The sequence below is a fragment of the Lampris incognitus genome, chromosome 3 (genome assembly GCF_029633865.1).
Source record: "Lampris incognitus isolate fLamInc1 chromosome 3, fLamInc1.hap2, whole genome shotgun sequence".
In the NCBI taxonomy this organism is placed as follows: domain Eukaryota; kingdom Metazoa; phylum Chordata; class Actinopteri; order Lampriformes; family Lampridae; genus Lampris; species Lampris incognitus.
The window spans coordinates 28,336,504-28,355,184 of NC_079213.1; the positions used below are offsets into that span (position 1 = coordinate 28,336,504).

The window sequence follows — 18,681 nt, forward strand, 5'->3', positions numbered from 1 at the left end:
TTTCTTTCAGGAAACCTGTTTCTGTGCCTCTCACGATTGTGTATTTGCCCAGATTTTTACAAATGTAGCATTTCAACACCCCTGGTACTGATTAGCCTAGCTTAAACTCTGGGACAGTTCTTAGTTGGCCAACAACCAAGAATAACCAGTACTGTGTACTTCCATTCATTGTGCTAAGCTAGGCTAACGTGCAGCCAGATAGCTTTCTACTAAACACATATAGAGGAAACTGGTATCTATCTTCTTGTCTCACTCTGGAGAAGATTGTAAGCTAATTTCCCATAATGTTAGCATGTTCTTTTAATGTATATGTTAATATGATTAGTTAAAGTGGCTACGAGGAACTTTCATCTTGTGTTGATTTTAGCGGCCTCATGTGGACAAAATACAGCTGTTGCATAGCAACTAGGTAATGTATCTATTTGTGGCTATGTAAGATAAATAATGGTAATATGACGCTGGTGAAGCAAAGTAAACTTTGTTTTAGTAGTGTTCATACACCTAAGTTACATGTATTTGTTTGTATGTGGCAGGTGAAAACTGACTGAATATGGCCACTGGTGAACAAGCAAGTTTTTACCCAATACCAAAGCGCCCACGGGTGGAGTGCATTATCCACTGTTCTGATGATACAGATAAGCTGGTTTCACTACAAAGTGTCGACTCATGGAGAACTCTGCTCAGGGCAGCTCAGATACGAAATCATGCACCAGTTTTGAAACTGGCAAAAGACATTCCTGAGGGACAGATTCCAGCAATCTACTACCACAGAAAGTGTCGCAGTATCTTCACTATGAAGCAAATTCTTGATGGCCTCCTTGCAAAAGAAAAGAAAAGTTGTGTCTCTGCTGAAGAGAAACAATCTAAGAGAGTAGCTCGACATGCTCCAAGTACATCTAGGACTTATGATGCAGAGTGCATATTTTGTCAGAAAAACAGCAAATATTCCAAGAGACAGAATACGAGAGAAGTACTGGTGCAGTGTCGAGCACTGCGAGCTGATGCAAAGATCAGGAGTGCAGCCACAAAGAAAAGGGACAGCAGAATCCTTGCCATTGTGAGTAGAGACCTTGTAGCAGCTGAAGGGCATTACCACAGGTCATGCTATAGACTTTACACCAAAGAAGAGGTTTCCAAAGGAGAGGTTGCCAGCAATGAAGATGATGATGCTGCAGCCCAGTATGAAGCTGCTGTGAATAAGGCATACAATGAGCTGTTCCTCTTCATCAGGATGGAGCTTTTTGGCAATCCTCAAGTGATGACAATGACTGATCTCTCTTCTAGACTGGTAGCTTCAATGAACTCCCAAGGCATTGCCCAAGTCAAGGAATCAACCAAGAAGCACATAAGGCGAAACCTGGAGAGTGAGTTTGCTGGAGCCTTGCAGATATTCTCTGATGAGAAAGGAAAATTCCTCCTCTATCCCAATAACTTGTCCATGAGGGAACTTGCCAAAGAAAATCAGTCTCTCAAAAGGGAGCTGCAGACCCTGAAAAGTGTCAGTGCACAAGATGTTATAGCCAAAGCAGCCATCAAATTGAGAGCAGACATTAAAAGTCAAGATGTTCCTCAAACCTGGCCGCCTGAAGTCAAACCAGAAGCAGAATGTCCTACCATTCCAGAGTCGCTCATTATCTTCCTGTACTCTCTACTCACAGGCTCAAATGATCCTGATCATGCATCCCAGAGAGTGCAGTGCCTTCTGCAGTCATTTGGCCATGACATAGTATATGCAGTGACATGTGGAAATACCAAGCCTTCCAAGCACATTGTTCTGCCATTCAGTGTCAAATCGTTGACCGGAAATGTAGAGTTGATAAACATCCTCAACCGACTTGGTCACAGTGTATCCTATTCACAGATGGAAGAGATCAACACTGCCCTGTGTCTCCAGAAACTCTCATCATCAGGGAGTGGCATTGCCCTTCCAGCTAACATCCATCCTGGCATATTCACAACTTTAGCCTGGGACAATATCGACCGTCTTGAAGAAACTGTCAGTGGTGAGGGAACATCTCACAGAGTCAATGGGATTGCTGTGCAAGCAAAGCCAGTCAACCCACTTCCTGTCCAACCCATGCCCACTGTTCCCAAAACAAAGAAGAGAAGCATTGATAGACCCCCACCAATGTTACCAACTTACAATGCTGGACAACGGGTAGGGCCACCACAAAGCAAAAAGTCAGATGCCGATACTGCAGCCAATACTAAGCTTGCCAGAGAGAAAACCCTTCTTTGGGTCCTAGCACGCATGTCACAACAAGAAGAACAGTCAGTCAGCAGCTGGACAGGCTTCAACATCCTGACTCGAGGAGAGATGACGGTCATCCCCGACAATATAGGCTATCTGCCTACCATCAATGCTCCAGCGACACAAATGTCTACTGTCAACGAGGTGCTTAACCAGTCACTGAGCATCATGCAGTGCTTAGGCCTGAGGAAGATTGTCTGTGTCTTTGACCAAGCCCTGTATGCGAAGGCTGTCGAGATCACATGGAAACACCATGACAAGTTCCATGATATCATCGTTAGGCTTGGGGTATTCCACACCATCTGCACACTGCTGGCAATAATAGGAAAGCGTTTCCAAGATGCTGGACTCAAAGACCTCTGCATTGAGTCTGGCATGATTGCAGAAGGCTCAATTGCTGGTGTTATGGATGGCCGCAAGTACAACAGGGCAGTGCGACTACACAAGCTCCTGTATGAGGCTCTCATGCGACTGACCTTGAATGGTTTCCTGTCCTGGTTGGAAGAAACTCACAGGAATGACATGGTTCACCTGAATGAGACACTGAAGACCATTGACAGCCTTGGGAAAGAAGTCTCACAACATGCTTTGAAGGAGGTCCTCGAGAACAGCTCTTGTACACGCATCATGGATCTATTTGAAGTCTACCGTGAGTTCCTTAGAGGTGGAAACGGCAGCCTCTCGAACTTCTGGATGTCCTATTTGGACATGGTTGAAATCTTGTTGGGGCTCATCCGAGCATCCAGAGAGGGAGACTGGATGCTACACTTGGCTAGCATTCGAGCAATGATCCCATGGTGCTTTGCTTATGACAGGATGAATTATGCACGCTACCTCCCCTACTACTACGCCCAGATGTCTGAGCTGCCCATCACACACCCAGATGTGTACACAGAATTCATGGAAGGAGGCTTCTCAGTCCAACTGGGCTCCACCAATCCCTTTGGCCGAATCCCTGTTGACCAAGCTATAGAAGAAACGGTGAACAAAGACACCCAAACAGCTGGAGGGACAAAGGGATTCAGCTTGAAGCCAGGAGCTGTGACCAAATATTATCTCACAGCTGAGTATAGAAGCATGTACCTCAGACAGCTGAGAGACCTGACAGGTCAAGGCAGGTGCAAATGGTTTCATCCAGATCTACAGAGTCCAAGGATCAAGAGAGATGAAGCAGATGTCCAGTCTCTCATGGACCTTATGGAGAATAACTGGCTCAATCCTATGTCCCCTGATGAGATTGATTTGGTTAGCCTCTCCACTGGCAACATGGCTCCACCTGATGTGACCATAGATCTCTTGAGAGCTCTTGAGAAAGGAGAAGAGGCCTACCAAGCATTCCAGCAAACAAGGTTAGATGCAGACCCACCACCTGTGAAAATCCACGACAAGATGACCAAGCAAAGTCTGAAAACATTCTCCAATGTCAGCACAAAACAAGCTCATGGAAAGAAAGCACAGGATGTGGTTCTGAAGGCAGATAGAAACCTTTTCAGTCACATGATCCTGGTGGCTGAAAGCAGGAAGGTGAATCTGAAGGATGTCCTTGCCTACCCATTGGGCCCACTACCATGGGCACTGGCAAATGCTGATGGGTCCTTACGAAAAACAAACAAGGCTGCACTTGCCAGAGAGCTTGAAAAGAATGTATCTCCTGCAGAAGACATCCCAATCCCATCTACTTCCATCATTGATGGGATGAGCCTGGTCCAAAAAATGAATGGCAACAGCAAAACCTTTGCACAGGTGGCAGAGTCAGCCTTGACCCAGGTCCTCCATGAGGGAGCACAGAGTGGGAGGATTGATGTTGTTTTTGATGTCTATCACCAGACTTCGATCAAAGATGCTGAACGACTGAACCGGGGTGGAGACATCACTCTCCAGTACAAGAATCTTGCAGGGGGACACCACGTCCAGCAGTGGAGAACATTTCTGTGCAGTTCCTCCAACAAGACCAGTCTCATCAGGTTTCTGGTGGAAGAGTGGAAACTCCCACGATACAGAGCTATGCTGCATGGCAAGGTGTTGTACATGACCTGTGAGGAAACCTGCTACAAGTTGACAGAAGATGGGTGTGAGGAAGCAGCAGAACTGCACTCCACACATGAAGAAGCTGACACCCGTCTGCTCCTGCATGCATTGCATGCAGCAAATGCGGGCTCAAAGTCAGTTATCATCACAGCTGAGGACACTGATGTCATGGTGCTTTGTCTTGGCTTCCAGAAGGACATCACCTGTCCCATCTACCAGAAGTGTGGGACTCAGAACCGCACACGGTTTGTTGACATCACCAAACTGGCAAGTTCACTTGGAGACAGCATCTGTGACAGCCTAATTGGCTTACATGCCTTCACAGGCTGCGACACTGTCAGTGCATTCGCTGGTCGAGGGAAGCTGAATGCCCTGAAGATAGTGAGAAAGCACACTTCCTGCCAAGAGACTTTTAGTCAACTGGGACAGACATGGAATGTGAGTGATGAGCTGTTCCAGAAAATTGAGCAGTTCACCTGTCGGATGTATGTTGCTAATAGCAGCACTGCTGAGGTGAACAAACTGCGTTACCAGCTCTTCTGCACCAAAAGGGGAGAGGTTGAGTCCAGCCAGCTGCCACCATGTAGAGACTGTCTCTTTATGCATGTTCAACGAGCCAACTATCAGGCAGCAATATGGAAGTGCTGTCTGCAGGCTAACCCTGTGGTGCCAAGCCCTACTGAGTATGGATGGACAGACGATGAAGGCAAGCTGGCCATTTACTGGATGCGCTCCCCACCTGCACCAGATGTGGTCTTGGAAATGCTAACATGCAAGTGTGTGCATTCATGCAAAATGCCAAGCTGCATGTGCCTGTCAAATGGACTTCCATGCACAGACATGTGCAGGTTACAGACCTGCAGTAACCAAAAACAGCAGGATGGTCCAGAACTGGACTTTGAACTTGGGGAGTCAGATGATGAGAGAAACGAGCAGTTTGATGAATGACAGTGTGATGATTCTGATGGTATTACTGTGGTAGTAGTCTATTGATGCACAGGATGTTGATTCTGGACTTGGTTACCCAGAGCTTGATAACAATAATGTAACCATATTCACATATACCCATTACCCTACCCATTACCATTACATATACCCACTAATGATATGGGATTACATGTATCATTGACTAAGTATATGTAAATGTCAATGTTGTTTAAGATATAAAAAATAGTTCATTACCTCACTATGGTATTCCTTTTTATCATGTATTTTGATTGTGTATTTAAACAAATGTATAGAGACCAGTTTGTGACCTAACTGGCTTTGGTCTAGTTCTCATTTAAGGCTCACAATCACCTCACACAATGAAATAGTATGGGTATATTATACATTTTCTGAATCTTTACAGTCCTGTGAGTATTCCAGTTTTTGTGTTTTGTGTCCCTGATATTCCTAGATGCCACAGGGCTAAAAGAAAGTATATAGTTTAGGCGAACATTGCAGAAAGATGTGTGTTATTGACGGGTTGAAGAGCTCAAGTGACCTCTATACTTGTGAGAAATATCCACAACAGGGCTTGAATGAAAGCTAAGAAGGTCCCCTTTAAAATGATACCAAAGACAATATTATAGAACATTGAAAAAGGTCCTGACCATGAGGCTAAACCAGAATATGCACCAGCGTCTAAAATGCAATTTACTTTAGGGGGTGGTTAACTTCATGAGCTGATAACTGTGATACAGCTGCCACTCAGGAATGGTTATCATACCAAAATATCATCTACAGACATGGATCCTTTCAAAAATTATAAGTAAGTTTTGCCACCTTGAGTGTACCGAAATATCGTCTGGCCCATGGACTATAAGTGGGTAGCGTCAGCGACTCGGATGCCTCAGGCTCTCACCTTGACGAGATCAATTCTTCTTACGCACCGGGAGGCCCCTCCCCCTGCTTTCTTCTTCCCCTCTACCCATTTTTCCAATCTCCCCTGTACCTCTCCTCCGCCCTACACCTGACTGTTCCCCCAAACCCAGACGGGAATGCCAGAGGAAGATAACCAGCCGGCTCTGCGGTGCGGTAGAAATCCTGTCTGTTGAAGCTGTGCTGCCGCTATCTCCCCTCGTCTGCCTCAGACGCTGGCCTTTGATGAAGCCGAGACTGACCGCATCAAAAGAAAACCTGCGAGTCACTCGTTTTGGATCTGGAAAACTTCCCCTTGCTGTAATTTGGGAGACAGATATGTGTTTTGTTGCACCCCGTTTATCATCCGCTTCTGCCTTTCTGTCAGGGACCGTTCACGTTTGATCTCCCCGACCCCGAGAAATTCCAGACAGCCTCAGCACCATGCCACACAAACATAATAAGACATAATTGGCCTTATTAAAAAGCATAGACGGCAACATGGCCACAGTGATATGCAGCAGTGTGCAGGCTGAGCCTCTGGTCAGTGAACGCTCAGGACCGAGGAGGGTTCATGTCCAACTGTAATCACAGAAAGCTGAATCAGTTCATCTGGACACAGCATTTACTAAGGGGAAACGTTTCATCACTCATCTGAGTGACCTCTTCCCTTCAAAGGGCCCGGGCCGGATTCGAACCCAGATCGCTGCGGTCAGGACTCAACCTTATGTGGTGCGCGGTCTACCAGGTGAGCTACCAGGGTGCCCCAGTCTCAAGTTGTCCTAACTGGGCATTTGTCAAAGCCAGGAAGACGCCCAAACTGCACCGATCGAAGAGAGGGGAAGGACAACAGCTGTCTAAGTGTAAACCAGTGGTGAGTCCATATGTGGCAGGAGTGTCGGAACAGTTGAGACACGTATTTTCCAAACATCGTGTTTCGGCTGGTTTCAAACCCCAAAACATGATGGCTGCACCAGAAATTGGTCCACCCCAAGGATCGGGTCCCCTAGCACAAACGGAACACTATAGTGTACGCTGTTAAGTGCCAGGAGGATTGCCGTGACTTGTACATCGGGGAAACCAAACAGATGCTGGCCAAAAGGATGGCACAACACAGGAGAGCTAACACGTCAGGCCAGGACTCCACAGTCTACACCCATCTACAGTCTACACCCATCTACAGGCCAGTGGCCACTCCTTCAAGGATGAGGATGTGCACATCCTTGATGGAGAGGAATGCTGGTTTGAATGGGGAGTCAAAAAGGCCATCTATGTGAAGAGTAAGCGACCATCCCTGAACCGGGGGGAGGGGGCTAAAAGTACATCTGTCACCATCTTACAATGCTGTGATTGCAACTATTCCCCAGTCCTCTGTGAATAGTACACATGACCATCGTAACTCTAGTTAATGGTCACGCCCATATTTGCATATGAAACCGGTCGTTGGTTTGGGTCGTTATGCAGCTGTATTGTTTATAAGGGTGGGGATACCTGCAGTCAGCTGAGACTGAAGAGGTCACTTAGATGAGCGATGAAACGTTTCTCTCAATAAACGTTGTGTCCAGATGAACTGATTCAACTTCTGTGATTTTCTTACCTGCATTATTGAGCATGCATAAAGACGTCCAACCATGATTGTAAAATGGACAAGGACATTTCAGAGCTTAGCAAAATGTAATTTCACCAGTCTTGCCGTTTGTGTCAACAAGGACCTTATCGGTTGTTCTCTAATCGTCGTGTCGCTGGAGAGAGGAAGATTGGACATGCTGCTTTCTTGTTGCTTTTCTTAATTGTGAGTGTCTGTAGCTTGAGAAAAAAAATGCAATTTCCTCTCTCTGTCTCTCTCGCCAGGGTGAAAGTATATACAGCGATAGAGCTGCAAGCGTCACAATGTATTGTAGCTAACAATGAGACCAGTTCAATAACCATAGAGGTGGTGTCGTGTATGACTTACACTGCAGATAATAAACTCCTTTCCCAGCATGGTTTCAGCCTGCTTTGTTAAAGCCTTAAATGCTAATATGTTGTGTTGTGTATTGTAAGTATTGTAAATAAGGCAAGGTGTACTTTACTTAATCTCATCATCAGCCGCTTCTCCGGGGTCAGGTCGCAGTGGCAGCAAGCTAAGTAGGGCACTCCAGACGTCCCTCTCCCCAGCAACGCCCTCCAGCTCCTCCTGGGGGATCCCAAGGCGTTCTCAGGCCAGATTGGACATGTAGTCCCTCCGGCGAGGTCTGGGTCTACACCCGAGGTCTCTTCCCTGTTGGACGTGCCCAGAAAACCATCAAAGGAAGGCACACAGGAGGGATTCTAATCAGATGCCCAAACCACCTCAACTGGCTCCTTTCGACACGAAGGAGCAGCAGCTCTACTCCAAGCTCCCTCCGGATGTCCGAGCTCGGCATCCTATCTCTAAGGCTGAGCCCAGACACCCTATGGGGGAAACTTATTTCAGCCGCTTGTGTCCATGATCTCACCCTTTGGGTCATTACCCAAAGCTCATGACCATAGGTGAGGGTTGGAACAAAGATTGACTGGTAAATTGAGAGCTTTGCCTTCTGGCTCAGCTCCCTCTTCACCACAATGGTCCGGTACAACGTCCACATTACTGCTGATGCTGCACCAATCTGCCTGTCAATCTACCGCTCCATCCTACCCTCACTCACTCACCCACTCACTCACTCACTCACTCACTCACTCACTCACTCACTCACTCACTCACTCACTTTACCTAGTCTCTCAATAGATATCTGGGTGCTATAGATAGCTGAATCCTATAGATTACTGTGTTTAGTGAAGTCAGCCGTGCCTCTGACAGGACAAAGGGTGTGATGTTTGTGTGAATGCTGGCTCATAGGGATTGAAAGAACATTTCCAACGCCTCACAGGATTCACATGGCACAACAAGCAGCTCTGTCAGCATCATCCTTACAGCAGGCATCCTTGTGGATCTGGACGAGATCGTAATAGCTCTGCACGAAATTATATTCCCACATCTGCGGTGGAATAAATTGAGCTTTCAGAAACAAGAGAAAACAGGCGCCGGCAGAGTTTAGCGGACTCCTCTGCACTATCTGGTCAGAACAAGACACTCCTTGCAAACTCCTGATTGACAGGTAGGAACGTGTCGTAGTCTTTTGATTGTGACGTCTCATGTCTATGTGCACTGGAATGAAGTCGGAAAAGATTGCGAAACACAAGTGCTCTTTACACACCAGCTGTGATACTTTAGTTTTACATCACTTTCAAAACCCACCCCCGTTGCTGATATGACAAGGCGGAATGACAGCTGTGTCATTTTTCTTTTTAATGGACGGTTGCTGCAAATAACTGTCATCCCCCTTCACGTGTCGGCTTCCGGAAAACTCTTCTGATGCAGCTTCTGGAGGGTCCCAGCTGGAGTGAGGCACTTCCGCTGTTGTTTAAGATAGCAGTGTGAAACTGTTGATGAGACCTTGTCAAGCATAACAAGACAGACACAGCACTGTCTTCGCTGTCCATGGACAGGTTAGCTAGCAATTTAGGATGATTACAACTGTTTCTACCTGTCTGTCTGTTCCCCCAACACACGGAGAGCCATAATCACACAGCGCTGTCAAGGAAGACCCTAATTATGGTTGTCGTTGGGTCATGCCATCAGCAGCATTATGACGGCTCAACAGATGCTCCAGATGATAAAACGAGAGAGGAGGTCTCCTGAACACGATAATGACAGTGATTGTGTCGGTGCTCGTGTATCTTACTTAATGTCAACTAACGCCGTTTCTCAAAAATTCCTACACAGGCTGTAAAGAAGGTGGTATCTCATGGCATACATGACTTGATCATTCCACCAGTGCTTGTACAATAACGTCATGGTTGTGCCTGTGTGTGTGTGTGTGTGTGTGTGTGTGTGTCTGAGTGTTCCTCCGTGCATGGGCAGTATGATCTTGTGATGCAGTGTTTTTTGAGTGCTGACCCGTTTGCCTTCTGCTGCCCTGCAGATTGTGGCCTTACGGGAGCAGAATGCCCACATCCAGAGGAAAGTGGCGTCAGGAGACGGCGGAGAAGACATACTGGAGGGTAGTGAGGCTCAGCAAAAAGTCCACGGCAAGGTGAGCATCCAAAAGAGGAACTTATGGAAAAAATGTACCTATCCATATAATTGCTCTGTTGTTAGCATATATAAATGTTATCGCCGTCCGGGTAGCGTAGCAGTCTATTCTGTTACCTACCAACACGGGGCTCGCCAGTTTGAATGCCCCTCTTACCTCTGGCTTGGTCGGGCGTCCCTACAGACACAATTGGCTGTGTCTGCGGGTGGGAAACCAGATGTGGGTATGTGTCCTGGTCGCTGCAATAGCGCCTCCTCTGGTCGGTCGGGCACCTGTTCAGAGGGGAGGGGGAACTGGGAGGAATAGCGTGATAATCACATGTGCTATGTCCCCCTGGTGAAATTCCCCACTGTCAGGTGAAAAGAAGCGGCTGGCGACTAAAAAAAAAAAAGCCACTTGATTGATTGATTGATTGACTCCACATGTATCGGAGGAGGCATGTGGTAGTCTGCAGCCCTCCCCGGATCGGCAGAGCGGGTGGAGCAGCAACCGGGACAACTCGGAAGAATGGAGTAATTGGCCAGATACAATTGGGAGAAAAAGGGGTTGGGGGGGGGGGTATATATATACGTATATGTTTTTCTCATCCACATGTTGCATATTGGGCTGTATTGTGAGGGTGGCTGCTACTCAGTGCATGAATACTTACTATACTTACTATTTCTTGTGCTTGTTGTTTGACCTTTATGTGTAATTAAAGTTTTAAGTACTACCAAAGGAGTTCAGGTCAAGTGATTATGTACTTCCAATCCAGGGTCTAAGTTTGGCGACAGGCATGGTTGCGAGTCCATGAATACTGAGAGGGCATCAGGCACTCTACCTGTACCCCCGTCCATAGGGTTAGTGGTTGTGTCAGGAAGGGCCTCCGACAAAAAATTTAGCCAAATCATTAACGCGGATTGACATGACCATACCGGATCGGTCAAGGCCTGGGTTAACAATGGCCGCCATTGGTGCTGTGCCCTCACAGGGTACCGATGGAAACTGTAAAATCCACTGTGGTGACCCCTGAATAACAGGCAACAAGCTGAAAGAAGATGAATCCAGGGTCTAAGTATCCCATGAGCCCTCACATGGTGTTTTACTACAGCAGGAGCAAGTGAACTTTTAGGTTTTTTTGGTAGATGTTCTTATTGCCAGCGTTGTGTCTCCGGTTTTGCTATACAGGAAATGGTAAAAGCCACCTGTGGTCCAGTGAATCTATTTTTCCGTGACCACAGGACCATTTCTATTATGCAGGAGCACTCCAAGTATCTGCCTAGCTGAATACAAATTTCCATCTCATTATTCATTTATGCTGAGAGGAGTTACTGCAATCCACATATTCAAGCTCGGGCAGACGAGACAAAACCGAGCTGGGCCGTGGGCATCAAAGGCCACAGCAGACCCCCGATATCCCTGATTTACATGCAGACGGCCACGTCTAAACCTCACACGGACTACCTGAGACACGCAGATCAATGGAAATGCTATTACTCGGGACGAGGGGGGATGGTTGGAGGAGGGTTGTGGAGAGTAAAGAGATCTTGAGGGCGGTGTGTAAACGGATTGGTGGATGAGGTGACAGCTCCCGTGCAGCCTGTGTGTTTTGGAAGATGAAGGGGGTCTGCACAAATGTGTGCTTTGTGGACACGTGCATGTGAGTGTGAACATAGGCATCTGGGTAAATGTATATATATTTACGCACAACCATGATTGTGAGCATGTGTGTGTGTCTATGTTTGTTTGTGTGTGTGTGTGTGTTTAGTGCAGGTTGTGTCACTGTGTGGAAAGAGGTGACAGCATAGTGTTGACAGCAGCCCTTTAAAAGGTGCACACGTGGACACACACACACACACACACACACACACACACACACACACACACACACACACACCCAGTGGTTGTCAGTCAGTTATGTGACCACTGAGGAGCAGGTAGTAAATAGGAAGAAGGGTTGACATACGGGAGCGGGTGAAAGAGACAGAAGCTTCTGAAGCACACATTAACCTGAGTAATACATGAGGTGACTTCCTCAACCCTGGAGCACGACTCTGCATCTACCTGACATGCGGTCTAATAGATGGGGCTTGGCTTTTTTTCTACATTTCACATATTAATCGACATCTCTGGACAGCATTGTACATGTTGCACATATATACCTACCTTATAGCTTACTGAACAAATATATATCCACCTTATAGTTTATTGAACAAATATATACCTACCTTATAGCTTACTGAACAAATATATATCCACCTTATAGCTTATTGAACAAATATATATCTACCTTATAGCTTATTGAACAAATATATACCTACCTTATAGCTTACTGAACAAATATATACCCACCTTAAAGCTTATTGAACAAATATATACCTACCTTATAGCTTACTGAACAAATATATACCCACCTTATAGCTTATTGAACAGCTCTTTTAAAAGATTCTAGGTGTCATCACGTTATCATTGAACAACATCGGATCAGTTACATGTTGCCTCGATTTTACTTAAGCGGTGAAGGGTTTCGAAAATAAATAGACTGGACACCATAGTGCATGCCATATAAGATACATGTAAGTATTCTTAATGTAATAAAGTGATCTGTATATACGTGAATGCACTAGCAAGTCAAAATTTGTGTCTGTCACCGCTAAAGAAAGCCATCAGTTCAGCTGCAACACAGTGGCCATGTAAATTCTCGTGACCCTGAAATGTTTTCCCTGTCAAATGGACAAACACGTTTGCATTCTTCCATGTTTCCAGGCGGCTGTATGGTTTGTTATCTCTGGGAAAGTTTAAGTATTTTTGAACCAGAGTCATGGGAAATAATGAAATCCTTCAGAGGGAGTCCATGATGATGCAAGTGGCAGAGGGGGGAAAAGCAGTATAAATCAGTGTTGGGATGCACGTAGGGGGTCTTGTTCTTGTTATGGATCACAGACAGCAGGCAGAGGGTCTCGATTAGATTTGTTCTCATAGAACAGACCGACAGAGACAACACCAAAAAAATGTAATCTATTTTTCTCCGGCGGTATGGTGGCACAGTGGTTAGCGTGGTCACCTCACAGCAAGAAGGTCCTGGTTTCGAGCCCCGGGGTAGTCCAACCTTGGGGTCGTCCTCTGTGTGGAGTTTGCATGTTCTCCCGTGTCTGCGTGGGTTTCCTCCGGGGGCTCCGGTTTCCTCCCACAGTCCAAAGACATGTAGGTCAGGTGAATCGGCCGTACTAAATTCTCCCTAGGTGTGAATGTTTGTGTGTGTGTGTGTGTGTGTGTGTGTCGGCCCTGTGATGGACTGGCAGCCTGTACAGGGTGTCTCCCCACCTGCCGCCCAGTGACTGCTGGGATAGGCTCCAGCATGCCCCCCATCCCCGTGCAGGATAAAAGGTTTGGATGATGGATGAAATGGATGTTTTTCACTGTCTTGGTCCTCACTATCATTGCTACATGCTGTTATTTCCCAGCTACGGTACCTCCTCCTCCTCTTCCTCCACACTGCAAAATCTCATGAATTTGTTACCTTGGTGCACTTTCCTCTTTCTCTCTTTCTGTCATCATACTTCCTCACTCTTGTTCTTTCTCCCCCACCATTTCCTCCTCTCTGCCTCTTTCTCCCTTAAAATTTATGCTCTTTCTCTCTCTCCCTCCCTCTCTCTCTCTCGCTCTCTCTCTCTCTCTCTCTCTCTCTCGCTCACTGTAATGAATCTACCCATGCAGAGACCTTTGGAGGTGTGTAGTATTTAGTACTCGGGGAAACCTCATCATATTTCTGATGCAAGAGTCAAAGCAATCTCTTCAGCGCCGTCTGGAGTGAGTCTCTTTTCGCCTGTCTTCTAGTCTTTGTCTCCAATGATAATTAAACCGGGAGAGGAGGCCGGACCTCAAGCTTCTCCCCAACTTGAATTTACTAGAGTGCTAATGTGGCTGACTCCCACAAAGAAGAAACATCACCTGAGGTCGCGGCATGGCCGATTCCTCAAAGCCCCCTTTAACGCTCACCAGAAAGCCACAGACTTAAACAGGATGTCAGCAAATCAGTTTTCATCCTCTTCATCAGTTCAGTCTCTATAATGCAGCTCCTGCGCGGCGCATCTCGGAATTCAATCCGTTGCGTCCGTTATGGTGCGGCGCAATATTTTGAATGTTTACTTATCAGTTACCAGGTAACATTTCCTTGTCTTTGTGTGCTAGTCGAAATGAAAAACTGTGTGGTGGGAGTCAGACAGTTATTCTGGCCTCCGTTTGTCTCCTCTGTGTCCATCTCTGCTTACCCGGTAAAGCAGAATATATAACAATGCAACAAGTTCAGCACGTCATTTTGCACTTAACACATGTAAGGTTAGATGCAAAGTCAGGATTCAACACCGACAAGAGAACATGTCTCGCGTAGCCGCCGGGGACAACACACCCTGTGGCTTTTTTTATTCATTTGCGTTATAATCCAGAAGGTTGTCATCTTTGCTAAGCTTACTAACCTACTTTAACTATAGACACTGTGGTAACTGCAGTGATGCGACGTTGAAGCCATGAAATGTCACACGGCGGCTCGTTTTTCTTGGTAGAAACGGTAAACACTGAAGTGTCTTGATGCATGCTCAGTACTGAAGAGGTTACGTGGTTGAGTGATGAAACATGTCTGTCAGTAAACATTGTGTCCAGATGAGCTGATTCAACCTTCTGTGAGTAAACATTGAAATGAGCAGCTTACAAAAGTCATCATGATTTGCATATTTGCTAATTAGCTATTGTCTCAGAATACACCAGGAATAGAAAGTTTGCTTGTAAAGCCCCGGGACTGAAGCTTTAAACGTAATAACACCCCTCCATCTTCCCTCCAGCGTCTGTCCAACGGCTCTCTGGAGTCGGCCCATGAAGCCAGCCAGGTGGTGGAACTCCAGGACCTGCTGGAGAAGCAGAATTACGAACTCGCGCAAATGAAGGAGCGCATGTCCTCGCTGTCCTGCCGCGTGTCCGAGGTGGAGCAGGAGCTGGAGACTGCCCGCAAGGACCTCATCAAGTCTGAGGAGATGAACAGCAAGTACCAGCGGGACATCAAAGAGGTGACCGCACAACCCACACACGCACACATACACACACAATCCTATTAAGACACACTCATACAATTATATACACACAAACAAGTGTGTGCACACACTCAGCAGAGTGGATCATACACACTTGCGCACAAACACAGTTAATCACAGGCACACAAATATGCAAGGAAATAAAGGAGGCGACATCAAAGAAGGGAAGCATTTCTGCTAACAAGCTTGCATTAGCATACACTCTCAAAGACCCTCTCTCTCTCGACGCGCACACACACGCACACACAAACACAAACTGGGGACTCTACATGGTAATGCAGCCACTTCTCAAGGACGCGTACAGACACGGAACATAAACCAGCCCTGTCTCAAAAGCTGGAGAGTGGTCCAAACCTCCGAGGATGAAGGTGAACGCAGACACACACAGTAGCAAATCACCAGTGCTAGAAAGACCCCTCTCCAGAGGAACGGGGTCTGCGCCAGGCCTGTTTGATGTGTGCTGGACACGTCTGCGAGACGGGTGTTGGACACGTTGGGCTGAATGTGAATGTCGAGTCGGTGCCTGCAGCCGCTGGCTGAGGTTGCTCTCGGTTGCTAACGACGTGGGCAGCGCCCTGTTAAATGAGCACGCTGGCCTCATCACACACGACCCCGTGTTGTTACCGTGCACCGCCACCTCCTCTGAGCACTCTCTCTGCTCCTCACAGATCAGCCCTGGTAGCCAGTCTTGGGTAGTCTACATGTATGCATGTATATGTGTGCACGTTTGTAATCTGTGTGTGTACGTGCTGGGATGTAGGGAGGTAGGGGGGGGGGGTTACATTCAGGAAATGAACTCGCGGAGCTTCTGAGTTAATGTTGTAGTCGGGAGGGGGAAGCCGTATCAGAGTGTAAGTACAGGATATAGGATCCCAGCTCCCCCTCTGATTAAGCTGTAGCCACCATGTCACTACAGTGTACCTGCATTCATCCCACATACACTACATGTGGGTCATGACACTCTCTCTCTCTCTCTCTCTCTCTCTCTCTCGCTCTCTCAAAACACACACTCACTGTCTCACACACACTCTCTCTCACTCACACACACACCCTCGCGCTCTCTCTCTCTCTCTCTCTCTCTCTCTCTCTCTCTCACACACACACTCACTCTCTCTCACATTCAGTCTTTTTCACACACACTCTCACTCACTCTCACACACACACACACTCACTCTCTTTCTCACTCTGGCTCTCTCACACACACAAACTCTCTCACACACTCACTCACTCTCTCACACATACACACACACTCTCTCGTTCTCTCTTTCTCACACACACTCTCTCTCTCTCTCTCTCTCTCTCTCTCTCTCTCTCTCTCTCTCTCTCTCTCTCTCTCTCTCCCTCCATCTGAACGGCTCGCTACCTGCACTTAAAACCCAATTTTGGTCCCTTCGGAGTGCTTGTGTTTCATGTGTTTCAGTGTTTCATGTGTTGCATGTGTTTCACGTATTTCGTGTGTTTCAGTGTTGCATGTGTTTGTGTTGCATGTGTTTCACGTGTTGCGTGTTTCACATGTTTGTGTTTCAGTGTTTCATGTTTTGCATGTGTTTCACGTGTTGCATGTTTCACGTGTTTGTTTCATGTGGTGCATGTGTTTCACGTGTTGCATGTGTTGTATGTTTCATGTGTTACACGTGTTTCATATGTTGCACATGTTGCACGTGTTTCGTGTTTGTGTTTCATGTGTTTCACATGTTTCACGTGTTTCACGTGTTTCAGTGTTGAATGTGTTGCATGTGTTTCAGTGTTGCATGTGTTTCATGTTTCACGTGTTGCATGTGTTTCAGTGTTTCACGTGTTGCATGTGTTTCAGTGTTGCATGCGTTTCACATGTTGCATGTGTTTCACGTGTTTCATGTGTTTCAGTGGCAGAGATGTTTCCACACTGCCACCGTAAGAAGACGTCAGAAATAAGAAGCCTGCTGTGCCCACTAGGTCAGCTCAGTTTGTCATTCTCTAACCTGTGTTGCTCCCACTCTGTGTGTCTCCATCCAGGCCATGTGTCAGAAGGAGGACATGGAGGAGCGGATCGTCACGCTTGAGAAGCGCTACCTCAGCGCCCAGCGTGAGTCCACCTCTCTGCATGACATCAGCGACAAACTGGAGAACGAGCTCGCCAATAAAGAGGCTTTCCTCAGACAGGTCTGTCACGTCAGCCGAGTTTCTCGGACCAACACGGTGCCGTCACTGGAAAATAATAATACCTCAGTGTTAGTTTCTGTGTCCTTGCCAGCGATTCCATCTGCTTTAATAAACTCCCTCACCGTTTTTTTTTAGCTTTCATTGAACCATTTCTCCATTAGAAGTTGAGTTCTGGTCCCTGGGCCCGTTTTGCTGTTACACATCCACTGAAACATACTGCCCATCGTGTAAAACTCCACATAGCCCGCAGCGGAGTTAAATGAGCTATGCTCCCTGCTAGCTATGTAAAACACTACATAAGATAGTTACGAACGATATAGCAATGAGAAGCCATGTTGACATTGCATCAGACAGGGTCAGAACCAGTTACTGCCAGGGAGGAGGTTCTGATACCCCTTCTTGAGGGTTTCACCGGGCAGAATGTGCCCGGCTGTTCAGCATTCAGATCGTTCATATAGTTGGTCTGATCAAACTGATGGTGCGGATTAGTTCTCCTTTTGATGACTCTCGTTGGTGATTCTTGTGATCCGTTGCAAGCATGATGTGATGATTTTCCAGACCCGCAAAGTTAGAGAAACGGTTTGAGAGACACTCTGAAGTGCCGTTTGATGAGTAGATACAACCTTCAAAAACACTTAGTAAGAACGTCACTCTTATTAACAAAGTTAATCAAATGTGTGATTAGATTGTACCCCATGTGTGTACACACACACACACACACACACACAAACCAGGGGGGTCTTAGGCAAGATTTTTTTTGGGCACCCTCCTTACTTTGCCTGGAGCCGAGAACTATGAAGTAAAACTATAAACTATACATATAGTTTAACTTCTACACATATACACACACTACTACTGCTACTACTACTACTACTATTACTACTACTACTTTAGGGGGCCCCACAGCAGATCATCCGTTTCCATCTCTTCCTGTCCTCTGCATCTTCCTCTGTCACAACAGCCACCTGCATGTCCTCCCTCCCCACATCCATAAACCTCCTCTTTGGCCTTCCTCTTTTCCTCTCCCCTGGCAGCTCCATATTCAGCATCCTTCTCCCAATATACCCAGCATCTCTCCTCCACACATGTCCAAACCATCTCAATCTTGACTCTCTTGCTTTGTCTCCAAACCATCCAACCTGAGCGGTCCCTCGAATATACTCATTGCTAATCCTGTCCTTCTTCGTCACTCCCAATGAAAATCTTAGCATCTTCAACCCTGCCACCTCCAGCTCCACCTCCTGTCTTTTCATCAGTGCCA

At 46.7% G+C, this 18,681-nt stretch overlaps 1 protein-coding gene across 2 annotated transcripts in view; it reads left to right on the forward strand.

Moving 5' to 3' along the window:
* ppfia2 (PTPRF interacting protein alpha 2) overlaps positions 1–18,681 on the forward strand; it is a 264,671-nt gene that overhangs the window by 213,712 nt on the left and 32,278 nt on the right. For both annotated transcript variants that reach the window (XM_056278056.1, XM_056278057.1), the window contains exons 5-7: positions 10,105–10,215; positions 15,033–15,254; positions 17,274–17,420. In XM_056278056.1, coding sequence (XP_056134031.1) covers positions 10,105–10,215; positions 15,033–15,254; positions 17,274–17,420 — 480 coding nt within the window. The remainder of the gene's footprint in view (positions 1–10,104; positions 10,216–15,032; positions 15,255–17,273; positions 17,421–18,681) is intronic.